Source organism: Meriones unguiculatus, chromosome 19, assembly GCF_030254825.1.
Source record: "Meriones unguiculatus strain TT.TT164.6M chromosome 19, Bangor_MerUng_6.1, whole genome shotgun sequence".
In the NCBI taxonomy this organism is placed as follows: Eukaryota; Metazoa; Chordata; class Mammalia; order Rodentia; family Muridae; genus Meriones; species Meriones unguiculatus.
The window spans coordinates 32,174,684-32,189,705 of NC_083366.1; the positions used below are offsets into that span (position 1 = coordinate 32,174,684).

Here is a 15,022-nt window from a genome sequence, read left to right on the forward strand (position 1 = left end):
GCCTGGGGAGAGAAAAGCTTACTGAGAACTTATGCTCAGATCCACTCTAGGCCAGTGGTTTGTAGCCACTCTATTCTTTCCTGAAAGAAACTGCCCCTCATTCCTTGGATTTGACTTCCCCACACTGATCTGTTTGTATGAAGCCCACGGTGCCTCACCCCTCCTCTCCAACAAAGGTGATGTAGAGCTTGTTTCTCTGGAGTTCCTTTCGGGAGTATGCCATCACTTGATTGAAGGTGCCCTCCAGCAAGTGATCTCGACGGATGATGAGCCTGAGAATAAAAGGCGATGGTGAACGGAAACACGGAAGTCAGGGTGCTGGGCACTGTTGTATGTGAATCATGAGTGCTCATTATTACGGATTCACTCATTGGCTTCTCTACTGAGAAAACAGAGGACTAGACAGAGGTTCTATCAGTTTGGTATTGGGCTTCATACAATCAGGATGCTGGCACCCAAAGAACTAATGTACGCTTATCATTGGACACAAACAATTGTATTTGATATTTTTGTGTTGCTAACTGGTATTGTGTCTCTTAGGTTAGGAGGTATCTTCAGTTAGGATTTCAAGTTTGAGCTCAGTTTTTCAATTAAAATAACAAACCTAGGATGCAGGGACCACTTTTTTTTTTTTTTAACTTGGCCTTCATTGCAAACTTGCAATGAAGTTGCAACAAAGAGTTCACATATCTGAGAATTAAAATTTGAATTAAAATTTGTCTTGATTACTTTTTCTTGAATGGAAATATAAGATTTTAGCTCAACTTAAGGGCCTTTGTTTTCTGAGGAGGTCTATTGTTGATTGACGCCATGTGCCTCTTTGCTTAAATCTATAGTTCTTTCTCTTTGTTCTCCCCTTTCCTGTCCTCTTCCTTCCAATTACTTGAACACTTTCTCTTCCCCTTCCAATTCTCTAATTTTTCTATTCCTCCCTTTTAGGCCATAGTGTCACCATATTAGTATATCGAACGTCCAGTGTTGCAAAAGGGAATAGATAAGAAGGGCCACTCCCTTAATTTAGGGCCAAATAATCAGGTACTCACTTAATTTTACCCGGACCCTGACCAAATCCTTTGGCTTCCAGTTTTCGGTAGAAATTGCGGAGCTTAGCTTCAAAATCCCTTCGGTATGGTGAAGGGGCTCTTGCGCTGGCTCTCTGTAAACCTGAAGAGAGAGAGAGAGAGAGAGAGAGAGAGAGAGAGAGAGAGAGAGAGAGAGATCATCCATGGTCAGCGCTTTTCACCCGGGAACAAATGTGCAGAGCAACTGCAGAGCACGGCCATCCTCGAAGCATGGTCCTAGCTTTTGTGGCTCTCCCCTAGAGGTCCCTCTCGTTTCTGCCTTGCCCGTGGTTACTTTTACATTAAACTGAAGTAAAACAGTAAAGGGAGAGTGGATTCTGGTGGGAATGTTTATATTTTCCACTTAAATTATTCGAGTTCTGTTTCTATTAAAAGTACCTCCATGAAAACTGGCTTGACTTGATTATTACTTGGGTAATTTAGAAGTAGTTACATTAAAAAACAACAACAACAACAACAAATAAATGGTTTCATATATTGCCATAAGAAATGACTGAAAGAACGAGGCAAGAGGACCTTAGTTTGTGTAATTTTTCATGATTCTGAATTGACACTGATGCTGAAAGAAAAACAACAAACAAACATGCTTTTAGGCCAGGACTCGAGCATCTAGCGGTTTATATTTGATCACCATTTTTCATGAACTGTGTAACTGAATGAGGAAGCTGTGGACAATTATTTTGAACACACAACAACCAGAAGTTAACCCAAAACCAAATGACTCCTCAGTGCTCTGGCAGCGCTCTCCAGTGCTCCACACAACCTCATTGCCATCTTGGTCTGAACACACTACGTGCCTACTTTGTGCTGTGCATGATGTCATGGCATATGATACCGATGGACACTGCCTGAACACTTCAGCTTAGCTCAGAGACTGCTGCGTAATGTCAATTACTACAGAAGACAAAGAATTTTAGCATTTTTCTACTGTCATTCCGCAGCATATAAATATCAAACTGATATATCTTTGGACTGAGTTGGTTTAGAGTATTTGATTTTAAAAAGCCTTCCTTGAGTTTCACTTAAAAAAAAATCAGTGACTATGGGTTTAGGAGTAGAACAGAATTTCTTAACTGTTTCTGAAATAGCCATAAGTATTCTTCTGTGGCAAGCATTTGTATAAAGCAAAGTTCTTAGAAGGGACACTTAAAAGACCAAAATATTAGACAGCTCTGAAGAACATTGAAGATACTGTTGACCTACAGTATCAGATGGTCAGCATTTAATTCTTTATGTTAATATAAACAAGGATCTTCACATAATTACTATGCAAACTTTCTTTCATCTGTAATAAATGCCTTTGAAATGCATGGAAAAGTCACTGGGATGCAATGACAAATTAAGGCAGGGCTCCACCTCTAAAAAGGAACAGAGAGTAAATATTTTAGGCTTTTCAGGCCATACAGTTTTTGCTAGTATTGATCATATCTGCTTCTGTAAGAATAAAATCTCTCACAGAAAATACAAACATGAACCAGCATGAGCAGATTCGCAGAATCATTACTTTTACTTTTAAGTACTGAGGTTTGATTTTTATTGTTTCAGTTGGGCATGATGGCACATCCACCCCGGTAATCTCAGTATCTGGGAGGCTATATCTCAAGATAGCCATGAACTTGAGGCTAGCTTGGGCTAACTGTATCTGTATCACTTTCTTCATCATTTAGAAACATAAACAAGTCCCATTTTTTAGCCCTGGGAAGTGATAAAAACAGGCAACAGTTTAGTTTGTCAGTACCTGATTTAGGGTGTACTTTTGATTAATAAATTGAAAAGGATGAAGAGAGAGTGCATACACGTGCGCACGTGCACCCACACACACACACACAGAGAGAGAGAGAGAGAGAGAGAGAGAGAGAGAGAGAGAGAGAGAGAGAGAAAACTGTCTTGAATTTCCTTTCAGTTGGTGAAAGCACACATGATCACTTAGGTGACACCAGGCCAGAATTCCAAGTTACCTGGGGAGTTCTGGGGTGAGGAGCAGGGTGAACAGCGGGGAGAGAAGCTATACCCAGGGTGAAAGGCAGATTGCAGGGGGACATAGGACATGATCTCTTCTTCAAAGAGACTGTAGGGGTTAAAAAGAAGAAAGTTAGTTATCTGTCCCCCCTGAGAAAGTGTGCACAGATTGTATAAGAGCAGGTAGACCCTCCGCTTTCAAAGTCTCTGGTTCTTTAACCCTCTATTAACTCTACAAAAAGTCTCCAGTAAGAACTTCAGAGCCCCGAATGCTCTCGTTGTATATCTAAAGGATGTACAACAAGGGCTGTCAATCAAGGACCGGAGCCTTACTTCTAGGACCTTCTAGAACAAGTGGACAGCATTTGATTCTCATCCTTTTCAGGCTGGCTCCCTTTCCTCCTCCAACCTCTCCACTGTAGCTTTTCAAGGAGGTCTCCGATCCAACCCCTTACCTCAGCAAAATGACTAGATCTGCATCACAGGACAATTTCTCAAGCCCATGATTACCCTCTGTCCGAATATAATGGATTTTCTCCCTAAAGTACAGTTGAAAGAAAAAAAATGAGAATTACATATCAACTCGGCTAGGTCATCAAGAAATAATTTTAGATTTATTTTTATCCCTTCTTGCAATGTGGCATATACAACATTCCCCAACGTCTGGTGCATTTTATAGACTTAAAGGTCATCTCCTGAATTCCCTGAATGCTTGGCAAGGGGTAGATCTTTCTGAGAGGCATGCAGATTCAGAAGCTGAGGAGCACAGCAGAGTCAGAGTGTGCTTGAAACAGAGAGGAGGACAGCGAGGAGGGGAGCTGTAGAAAGACCTCCCTTGGCTCAAGGTATAGTGGAAGTCCCAAGAGGACAAAGTGAAGGCTGTCTCTAGGGAAATTTTGTTTCTGGTAGAAAAATGTATAATGCCATAGTGGGAACAGAGGGGACCTAGAGCTTTAGAATGACAAGGACATCCAGGTTAAGTCAAAGCATAGACCTCAGTCTGTCCTTGTTTAGATACAGGTTAACCATTCTGATCTCCAACTCTAATCAGAAAATTGTTTCAAGTAAGTCCATAGGTAAGAACTATTTATTTTGCTCAAATTGACTTCTCAATTACTTTCCCTAGTAATACCAACACCACCACCCTCAGTAATTATTCTTTATATGCATGCTTTAAATGAATTAACTTTTGCCTTTTGCAGCTAAATTTGGGCAGAATGTAAGTATTGATTTTATTTTCAAATATTTAAAATTGTAATTGAAAATTTCATTTTGATAACAGGTGAGATACATGTATAACTAAAAATGGAAATATGAAGAGATTACTTATACCCTCACTCAGTTTACCCCACCAGGCAATACTGCCAATGCAACATTGCTCTCTCTTGGCAGTGACTCCCAATATATGGGCATTTTGTTGAAGCCTTTAATTTAACTGCTTTGTTTTTCTGAGAGTTTCATGTGTGGGTACTACACTCATATCATTTCTACCGTTCTCTCTCCTCCTCCCATGCCTCCCCTGCATCCCCGCTCCCTCTAACATTGAAGAGCTTTTTTCCTTTAATTATTATTATATAATGGAGATTTTTAAAGGTAAGGGAAGTCTTTGGGGCTCTACTCAACTATGCAGAATGTTGCTGAACTGAATGTCCTTTGGCTCCAATCTCATTGGAGGTAAAGTATTATTGCAGTAATTGCTGTAAGCAAAACTTGGGGGATGTTCACAGTTGCTTCTCTAACTGTGGTTTGGAAAATAAAACAGGCTGGTCTACATCATTTCAGGGAGCGAGAGAAGCCCAGCTCCTTAACTCTCTATCTAAAAATACCTATAATACATGTAAGTAAGTCAGTGTATAAATATACATAAAGAGTCTAAATGGGGATTTTCTCATCTGGGCTGACATTTTTCCCTCCAAGAGCCAAAGACCATCTAAGAACCTCCCTCCCAAACCAGGCATAGACGCCTTCTTTGGGTTGTTGTCCAAAAGACTCTCAAAACATTATAGGCTGTTGCTACTGCCCTTGGTTGCCCTGCAGAGGTGGAAGGTTAGCCCTTACTGCTAGAGACACTTCAGAAACAGGGATCAGAGGACTTTGAGATGGATCTGACCTGAAAACCTCCGAAGGAGGAAAGAAACCAACACTTCTACCCAGATATGGTGCCTAGGACCACAACAACAGCCAGCATGGCATGGTAACCTTAAGAGTACACAGTAGGGTCATGCGTCACTCATACCTTGGTGGTAACCAACGGCTGTATAATTAGACTTAATATCTGCTCAACAAGAAGGAAACATGCTGGAGCAATGGGGTGAAGAGGGAGCCCACAGAACGAGAGAATCTTTGCCAGTTATATAGATGGCAGAGGATCAGTAGAATACACATAGAACTTAATCAGTAAAAAACAAAAACAAAAACAAAAAAAACAAAAAACAAAAAACAAAAACCCAAAAAAACCAAAAACAAATGACCCATTTTAAAAAATGGGCTTGGGACATGAACAAAGAATTCTAAAATGAAGAGAGGTATGGGTAAGGAATACTTTAAAAAATGCTCATCACCCTAGCAATTAGACAAATGAAAATCAAAACCATTAGAAATCATTATTGGTCCACAACCCCCAAGATCAAGTTCTCAGCACAAAAGATATATTGTTTATTGTTTTGTTTATTTTCCCTAGAGGAACAAAAGGCAGGGACAGGACATAAGGATGAGGGAGAAGGGAAAGGAAACAAAGAAAAGGGGGGTATTTGTCCAAGAGAACAAAGGACTGACTGTGGATAGAGGGGACAGAGGCAGCACATAGGAAAACAGCAGTTTACACAGATAAAAGAGGAAACCCTGTTTTAGGATGAGGTATTTAATTTTAATTGGGAATGTTAATTAGGTGAGCCAAAGGGAGGTGGGGTGGGGAGTTTGGGTTGCTGGACTCTAACACTTTGGTAGCTGGACCTTGGTAGTGAGCCTCAGAAGGAAGAAGTGGCCAAATAAGGGAGTAGACCTTGATGGCTAGCTTTAGAAATGTAAACTGTTTTAACCAGGCAGAGGGAATGGGGGTGAAGGGCAAGATTTGCCAGAGCCGTGCTCGACATGTTCGAGCCGGCATAGTACCTTCAAAACCAACTTTTGAGATTTCATCTTACCCAAGCCAGAATGGCACAGATCAAGAAAACAACTGACAACAGATGATGGAGGGGCCACGGGGAGATGGAAACCCATATCCACAGTTGGATTGTGAACTGGTCCAGCCACTCTGGAAATAATGTGTAGAATTCCCAGAAAGCTAAAAACAAATCCACCATATCACCCAGCTCTCCCATGCCTTAACTGGAGATACTCAGATACTTGCTCAGTCATGTTTATTTCTGCTAATTCACAACAGTTGACATCCTTCAGCTGACAAATGGGTAGAAAATGTGGTACATATACACTATGGAACACTATTTAGCTTTAAAAAAAAAATGAAACCATGAAAGTGACCAGCAAATTGGAACTGGAAAAGGTCATATTGAGTGAGGTAACTCAGGGCCAGAAAGACAAATGTTGCATGTTCTCTTTCTCATTTGAGGTTCCCGGCCTCAAATCTTCAGATGTGAGTACATACCCTATAGTAACTGCAGAAACCAGGAAAACAAAAAGGACCATTCCAAGGATGAGGGTGAGTGGAAGACGGAAAGGGAGAATTACAGGAGCCAGAAGAATCAAGACATGTCAAGAAAACCCACAGATTCAACCCCTCTGGCCTCTACAATCCTTCCACAGGGTTCCTGGAGCCCTGCCTTATGTTTGGCTGAGAACATTACAATTTCAGTAGTTGGGTTTTTCTTTCAAAATATGTCTGAAAATAACTCTGAAATGCATATTCAGTTACTATGAACAAACAAAGTGGCATTTGGGTTGATTATAACTGAATTATAAATATTTGTCTTTATACCACAGGTAAGTGTGGTCCTCACCTCTCATCAAAGCAGCTTTTCTTTGCAACAGGCAGAAACTATTACTGAAAATAACAACCAATCAAAATGCAGAGTTGTGGAGCCCAGATCAAATGATACATCTACAACAGAACTCCTGTACCTACGGCTCCGGCTCTGGGATGATTACAGAGGAGTGGGTGGAAAGACTGTAGGAGCCGGAGGAACAGGGAAATTGCTGCAAGAGTGTGTCTCTTGTGTCTAGGAATGTTAGAAGCCACACCCACAAAGTCTCACCAACATGACTGCCTAAACATGAGCTGAAAACACCAATGCCTCAACCCTAGACAAAGAACTTCAGGTAACCAAGGAATGCTGAGAGCAGGAGAACACAGCAGCTGGTTATCCAAAGCCAAACTGTCAGCCCTGAACATACATGCACGTAACATTATACAAACTGAACAGGCTGTACTTATGAATATATAGGTATATAATATACATATGTGTATATGTAACAACAAATAATAAAAAAACCCTAAGGCCATGAATATGAAAGAGAGCGAAAGTGTATTAGAGGGTTTGGAGGAAGGAAAGGAAACAGAGAAATGACGTAATTATATTATAATCTCAAAAAAATATTAAACCTGATTCATACATACTACGAATTGTAGTTAGCATACACATAATATTTTGTTTGCTTATTTTTGAAAGTTGTCACCTAATTGTTTTTATCATTAAATAATCGTATTCCAAAACTAAAAATAATTGAGATGGGGCATTATATAAGTAATGTTTATGAAAACTATGTTGTTCCCTTTCTCTTTTCCTCCAAGTCAGTGGAAATAATTTTAACACTATGTAACCTGATAGGACTACCTTCTCTGAGAAACTTTCCAGAACACTAAACCCTTTTTAGGACTCACTTAAAACTTGTACACAGCAATGAAAGGTGCCGTAAGTCTCATTGGCCCTCTCTCCATAGTATTGCTTTACAACCTGGAAAAAACACACACACACACACACAAAACAAAACTGCAAGAATGAAATGCACTTAGGATGGGAGATGAACCCTACCTGAGTGTGTGGTTTCTTGCCAAGCTTGGCTGACGTTCTTGTAGCATTTCAAAAATGTTTGGCTGGCGAAGAAATGCCACAATCTTGTCATTGTATGCTGAAACAGAAAAGAAAATGCAGAGCAGTGGCTGAGGTAGATGACTATAAAATGTCCACTCAGAACTAGCGAATGACGTAGAAAGCCGAAGCACTCTTAAGAAAACCAAAGTCTTGCATAAAAATAGCACACAGTAGCGTTATTATCTTAAAAGATATAAGTAAAAGTGAATCAAGTCTGAGCAATCATCTGTAAAATGGCAGGGAGGGTGTTACTTCATCTATGTTTAGGTGGAAGATGAAGATCAGAACAGCTCCCCTGTGAGGACATCTGTATTCATTATAGCCTTTGTGGTCCTTTCCCAAAGTTTTTATGACAAAAGATCCTTTGTGGGTTCAAAGAAATCTTTTTTCTTTTTTTGAGTGTTTGACACTGGCTGCCATGGCTTTGTGTTGATTTTCCAGTCACAGGGATGAAAATATACATTATTTTAACCCTCATTTTGGTTAATGCGTGTGTTTTGGAATTAAATAGTTGAGGTTGAGAATGACAACTGTGCAGCTTTCCTCATACACACATGGGAGGGGAGGCACAGATTGAAGACTGTGCAGAGCAACAGTCTTACCCAGCTCTCAGCCAGGCATTCCCATTTGGCACAATGGTGGCATCAGTGTGGCGGAGGGTCATCAATCAGTTTTTAAATTTGATGTAGGATTTGCACTGTAAGAGGGATCTTGAGCCTGGTACTCTAAACCTGACGAAGAACTACATTTGGGCAAGTCATAGGCTTGGGGAAGAACCTGCCAAAATTATGTTGCTAAAGGGTTAACTTTATTAAATCCTGTGTACAGAAAGCTCTTGGATTAAACGTGTGCGCTAGGGCTGGGTGAACTACACCATAATCACCTGTTTACAATAGAAAGTTCTTGGATTAAGGTGTGTGATAGGGCTCAACTACACCAAACAAGAAACAGGGTTTTACAGTTCACAATTTTGGGGTTCACAATGGGATCAAATATCCTGCAGCAAAGCCCCATCCTAACTGAAGAGTTATTAGAGTCTTTGGCCAGTAGGGGAGGGCAAGTCAATTTTTTTTTTATGTAGTGTGTCCCTCCAGCAGATGACCCTATGCCCATTTGTACATGGGCTGCACTAATTGGACAGTGGGTTAAAAACAGATGAGAGGTTGAAGAGGAGTTGGAGGAGAGACTGGTAGATAGATAATGACCAAAACACATTGTATACATGTATGAAATTCTTGAAGACAAATTAGAATCACTATATTAAAAATCACCTGCATGTGGCTAAGTATATATAGTCCAATCTTAGCAACTTAGTAGCAAATAAAATAAAATAACATATGGAGATAAAGCTTAATGCTAGAGTATCTGCCTAGCATATATAACCTACATTCAATCCTTAGCATAGCAACAGTAAACAAACAAGGCAAAAAAACTTGCACACAGCAACAAGAAAATGAATCAATTATTTCACGTAGGGTTTAACTGACTATTGAATAGGATGAAAAAGAAGGAGCATGAGGATCTAGAGGAAAGAACTGATAGAGATGAAGAGGAGAGTAAAAAGCAGAGATGTGTCACGAGAGAGGAGAGGCCAGGCGTGGTGGTGCTCGCCTTTAATCCCAGCGTGAGTGATACGAATCTTGTTTGTTTTAGGATGACCTAGTCCACATAGTAAGTTCCAGGATAGCTAAATATACAAGGAGAGAACCTGTCTCAAAAACACAAGAGAGAGAAAACACAGGTGGACTATCAAAGGGTTCACAGTAGAGACGGCAATGTTAAGCATTGGGTTGCTAGAGGCTCAGCAGCTTAGGATACATACCTAGTGGCAAGGACTCATGCTGATGTTGGCTTCGGATAGCAGCTATCAGGCTATGTCCTGGCCTGGCCAGCAAAGATGCTCCTCGGTTTCTAGAGACTTCTGAGGCCTAATTTAAAATAAAAGTGTAAGATTGGAAATCTGTCATTAATTACAGATTTTTCTTTAAAACCATTTTTTTTTTCCCTGCATGAAAGTTAAAACTTCTTGGCATCACCTAGATTCAGATAACAAAGTAAAAAATCTTTAAAGGGATGAAAACCAAGCAAGTTTTAAAAGCTGAATTAAGTGGGATTTTGGGCGTGTCATATCATGTTTTGTGAAAGTGATTGGGCCATATGTCATGGATACTAATGACCGCACTGACTGAAACATTAGAGAAATAGGTCAATGCTGAAAATGAACCAAGTCCTAAGATCTAAAGCATGATAGTAATATTTCTACCGTAAGTCCATATATATTTTGTTCCTTAAGACCTTAGAGCCCATCATTGTGGTTCATGACTGTAATCCTAAATATCTAGAAATGGAAGCAGGGGACAAGAAGTTAGAGGCTAGCCTAGTTCTCAACCAGGCCAGGTTACTTGGGTAAGACCTTAAAAATAAAACAAACAAACAAACAGATTACCAAAAAGAAAGACCAAGACAGTACAGATTTGTCACTTTGGGATATTTCTCAGATGCATTGTCTACAGTGTAAAACTTGAAAAGTATAAGTTAACTTCAATATACTTAAGAGTTCTGAAAAGAACTTAGTTAATTTAAGATATTTTAAAAAATGGATTAAATATTTAGGCACAAAAGAGCCCCCCCAGGTGTGGCACTTGCTGGAATAACTTTGAGTCATACTTCCATATGACTTAAATCATCAAATCATCCCTGGTACACAAAAGTGTGCCACCAGTTCAGTATCTGGCCACAGAACTTCCGGTCAGGCTGTGAATCCATCTCTTCCCCCCCCCCACTTCTGTTTTTTTCTCATAGCCTGTAGCTTACTTGAGAGACAAGAAATTAGGTTCTGTGCCACGTCGGTGGACTTGAAATTTTACACTCCAATCTGCTCAGCTGGTGTAGTTAGAAACCAGCCTTCAAAGCTGGTGCTGCAAAGCAGCACACTCCAGTCTCCAGCAAGCGGACACAGCTCAAAGCAGAGAGTGAAGTTTGCTGAAACAGCTAGGCAGTATCAGCCCCCAAATTTTCCTCAACAATTAGTAAACACATTAGAGCTTTTCTGAGCCTGAAATGATATGGGCCTTTCCCTTTTAGGGAATTATTCCAGTTTACATTAGTGTGTGTATGTTTTATATACAGTAATGAGAGAATTCTTGAAGATGATTTATGTGTGTATTAAGTGATAAGTTACAGAAAGAAATGGTAGAAATAGATACATCTGAAATTTGAGCTTCAGAAGACTTGGGGACGTGTGTCATTTCAAATGAAGGTGTGTCATTTCTAACTTGGTGGGTTATGTTGAATAAGGCTTTCAAGCAGAAAGGGTTCCCTGCTATTCCCGGCTCCATGGAGAATTAGTGTTGTAGTTATGCTTCAGAGAAAAAAAACGGAGCTTACTTCTAAGCTCTCATGCTTGCTGGGAAAATTAACCCAGACTGAAAAGTTGAGGAAGCTACCCCGAAGGCAGATGGCTGATGATGCACATACTTTTGGCCAACTGTGAGCAAGCCAGAGCCAACCACACGTGGGCCTTCTAGGCTCTCCTGCAGAAACGCCAAGAGTTGGTACTGGATGGCTACAGGTTAGAGCATGTAGGACGGAGTGGATGGATGGAGATTTTTCTCTACAGTTACAGGTCCAGGAGGACCGGTATGGGTAACATGGTCTATAAAAAGGCAATAAAATTGATCCTTCAGAAAGGCAGCACTTTTTCATTGCTTAGCAGAAAGTAATGATAAGTTGTAAAAGAAGATAAAACCATGGAAGAGACTATAAGATGGGGATAGAGTACTCACAGGGCCTGGTTACCTGTTCTTCCCCCCCCCCCCTTTTCTTTTCTCTCTCAATTATTAGTCCATAGTTGTATTACTGAAGTTCTCTCCAGGTCTTACTGAGAGGTAAACTTTTAAGTCAGTCATAAGAATATCAGCAATTTTGTCCTTTTGGTAGCACTTGCAGGTAACTGATTGGCAATAGGATTATTTTGGTATCCCTGTATGCATAGATGTCTCTCGACATTATGTTTTCAGTTTCCTTTAAACCAGACAGATTTCTAGTCATGGTGTTTTGGACAAAAGATAGAACAGAAGGAAGGAAGACTGATAGACATGGCTAGGCAGCCAGATGAGCACCCTACAGTGATTACTCATTCTTCTACTGCAAAAAAATAATATATATATGTATATATTATATATTATTATATATACATATATATATGCATATGCCTTCATCTCTCACAGGACAGACAACTAAGAAATTAAGCTCTATCTATCTATCTATCTATCTATCTATCTATCTATCTATCTATCTATCTATCTATCTGCTGGCCTCAGAGAAGAGACTTGGAAACCGTGGTTCAGGGCTTGGAGAACCTACCTCCCCGGCACTGTAACTGCGGAGCCTCTGGAGGTGCTGCCGATGGGTCAGGTGACTGGGAAGGCGGCCATTCTGCAGAGGGATCCGGGGATCAATGAAAGTGGTAGCGCGACTGTTGTGGTCCACAAAGAAAGACTGCAGGCGGACAGCAAGACAAAGCACCGTGAGAGGTGGAGCTGACTCCAAGACTCTTACAGGACTCGGGTTCTTAGCTTCCTTCCCCATGGCTGTGGTAAAATACTCGGGCAAGAGAAACTTAAGGGAGAAAATGTTTATCTTGAGCGACAGAAGGTATTGATGATGACAGGGAAGTCAAGGCAGCAGGTGCCTTGGAACCAGAAAGCAAATGAATGTGTGCTGCTCCTTAGCTCCTTTTCTCCATCAAAGCAGTGCAGGAGCCTAGCCAGTCTACAGGGTCATACGAGGGGGCGGTTCTTCCCTTCTTAATTAATATGATCAAGAAAATCCTGCCCCGGAGTGCCCAAAGGCCATCTCTTAAGTGCTTCCAGAGTCCGTAAAGATGACAATTAACACTGGCCATCATAGTCATCACACTTATTTTTGGCCCTTTTTCTTCTATATCATTTCAAATCTACCCAACACTCATTTAATTAGATAAGGAAAAAACACACGGACATTCGGCAATAGCTGGATGAAGCAAATAACCAAATTCCTCAAACATCAGCAATGTAAAGAAATAAATACAAAAATATTTTTTAGTTTTCCCCCGAGATTTTAGTGTTCTCCACACATTAGAAGGTATACTTTTGTTATAAGAAAATATCAGATTTTGTGATCATTTCTCCAAGTCTTTAAAAATCTTCTTAACACAAAATTTAATGAGCATGTGGTATTGTTTGCTGATTGTATAATAATCCAGTACCCTTAATCGCTAAATGGTTTTGTCTTCTGCTTCTTTTCAATAATACACAAGAAGAAAATAGAAGGATTATAAATAGGAAAAGAAGTCAAAGTATCCCTATTCACAGATATGATTCTACACATGAGAAACAGTAAAGACTCGCCCCCCAAACTCTCACAGCCGACAAACACATTAAACAAAATGCTGGGAACAAAACAATCAGTAGATCGTTATGTACCAATAACAACCGGCATATAACAATAACCAATTATTATATACCAATTACAATTATACTGAAAAGAAACTAGATAAAGAATCCCATTCATGGTACCCACTGCACACAGCACCACAAATACAAATACCTGGGGCTAAGCCTAACAGAGGAAACTAAACATCTCTACAATAAAAACTTTAAGACATTGAATAAAGTTCCTTGTATGTGCTACAAACGTAGTGTATTATGTTAACAATTTTACTTATTAAGCATGGCTTTTACTTACCGAAATCATAGAGTAAAAAGATTGTTAGAAGTGTGTTTAACTTTAAGATTTCTGAGAGTTCCTGGGATACTGACTTACTGTGCCTGACTCTCAAAGAGTAACATGACAGAATTTGAAACAATGAGAAACTTACTTCTCTTCATTTTGTGTTATAATTCTAAACTGTATCATTGTTTTTGAATAAATGAGGATTTAAGACATTTTTTTAGTGTTTTTGAGTATTTTATACATAATTACTGTATTTACATAACTCCCACCCATCCCTTCACTTTCCCTCTTCAACTCCTTTTAGGTCCCCTCACTCCCTCTTAAATTAGTGATGCCTTATTAATAATTTTGTTTTTTTATATTTGTTCATTTTTATTTCATGCGTGTATATGTTTTGCCTGTGTATACGTATGTGCACCACATGTGTGTCAGGTGCTTGTGGAATTCAAAAAGGCTGTTGGATCCCTTAGAGCTGGAGTCATGGATGGCTGTGAGCCACCAGCATAGAAGATGTCCCCAAGACAGCCACAGAAGCGTTTAAATCTTGGGAGTTACCAACAGCCATCTAATTTGACTTAAGGCCCATGCAAGGGGAAAAGAAATGCATGTCTGGTACTGAAAACTTAGCCAACTACTCATGGCTGATGAGGTCATGGAGCCTAGAGGAGAACCTAGTACTCTGAGCTTTCTATTTGTAGTCTAAGTACTTATCCTTACATCATAGGTAAATGTAACCCTCACCCCTCATCCAAGAAGCATCTTTTGCAGCAGATGGAGACCATTACAGAAAGCTACAACTGCTTAAAATATAGAGAACAACTGATTTGCGGTACCAACCCTAGCTGATACACAAACCTATACCTAAGGTTCAGGGAACTTCATGGAAGATGGAGTAGAAAACCTGCAAGAGCCAGAGGATCATGGTGCTTCCTGTGAGACAGTGCCTTCTCTATGTGACAGGGAATCTGCAGCGATGAAATACTAAAAATATGGTTGCCTACCGAAGACCTTCACATTGACAACACCAGCTGACATCCCAGCCTAGGTGAGGAACTCTTACAGGACCTCTTACCCCACCTCTAGATGAATAGCTATAGGAAATTAATGGCTACTCAGAGAGGGAAACTTCCCAGAGATGAGCCTACTAAAATGCTATCCAATCCCAAGCAATCATCCCTAAACACACATCCTTACAAGCAGCAGAACTTAGCAAGCTGT

The 15,022-nt window shown here is 40.1% G+C and overlaps 1 protein-coding gene across 7 annotated transcripts in view; it reads right to left on the reverse strand.

The window, feature by feature from the left end:
* Hecw1 (HECT, C2 and WW domain containing E3 ubiquitin protein ligase 1) overlaps nt 1–15,022 on the reverse strand; it is a 302,639-nt gene that overhangs the window by 55,012 nt on the left and 232,605 nt on the right. For all 7 annotated transcript variants that reach the window (XM_060372935.1, XM_060372932.1, XM_060372937.1 and 4 more), the window contains 7 exons: nt 12,455–12,589; nt 9,912–10,017; nt 8,030–8,126; nt 3,497–3,580; nt 3,041–3,150; nt 1,044–1,164; nt 159–272 (listed from right to left, as the gene is read on the reverse strand). In XM_060372935.1, coding sequence (XP_060228918.1) covers nt 159–272; nt 1,044–1,164; nt 3,041–3,150; nt 3,497–3,580; nt 8,030–8,126; nt 9,912–10,017; nt 12,455–12,589 — 767 coding nt within the window. The remainder of the gene's footprint in view (nt 1–158; nt 273–1,043; nt 1,165–3,040; nt 3,151–3,496; nt 3,581–8,029; nt 8,127–9,911; nt 10,018–12,454; nt 12,590–15,022) is intronic.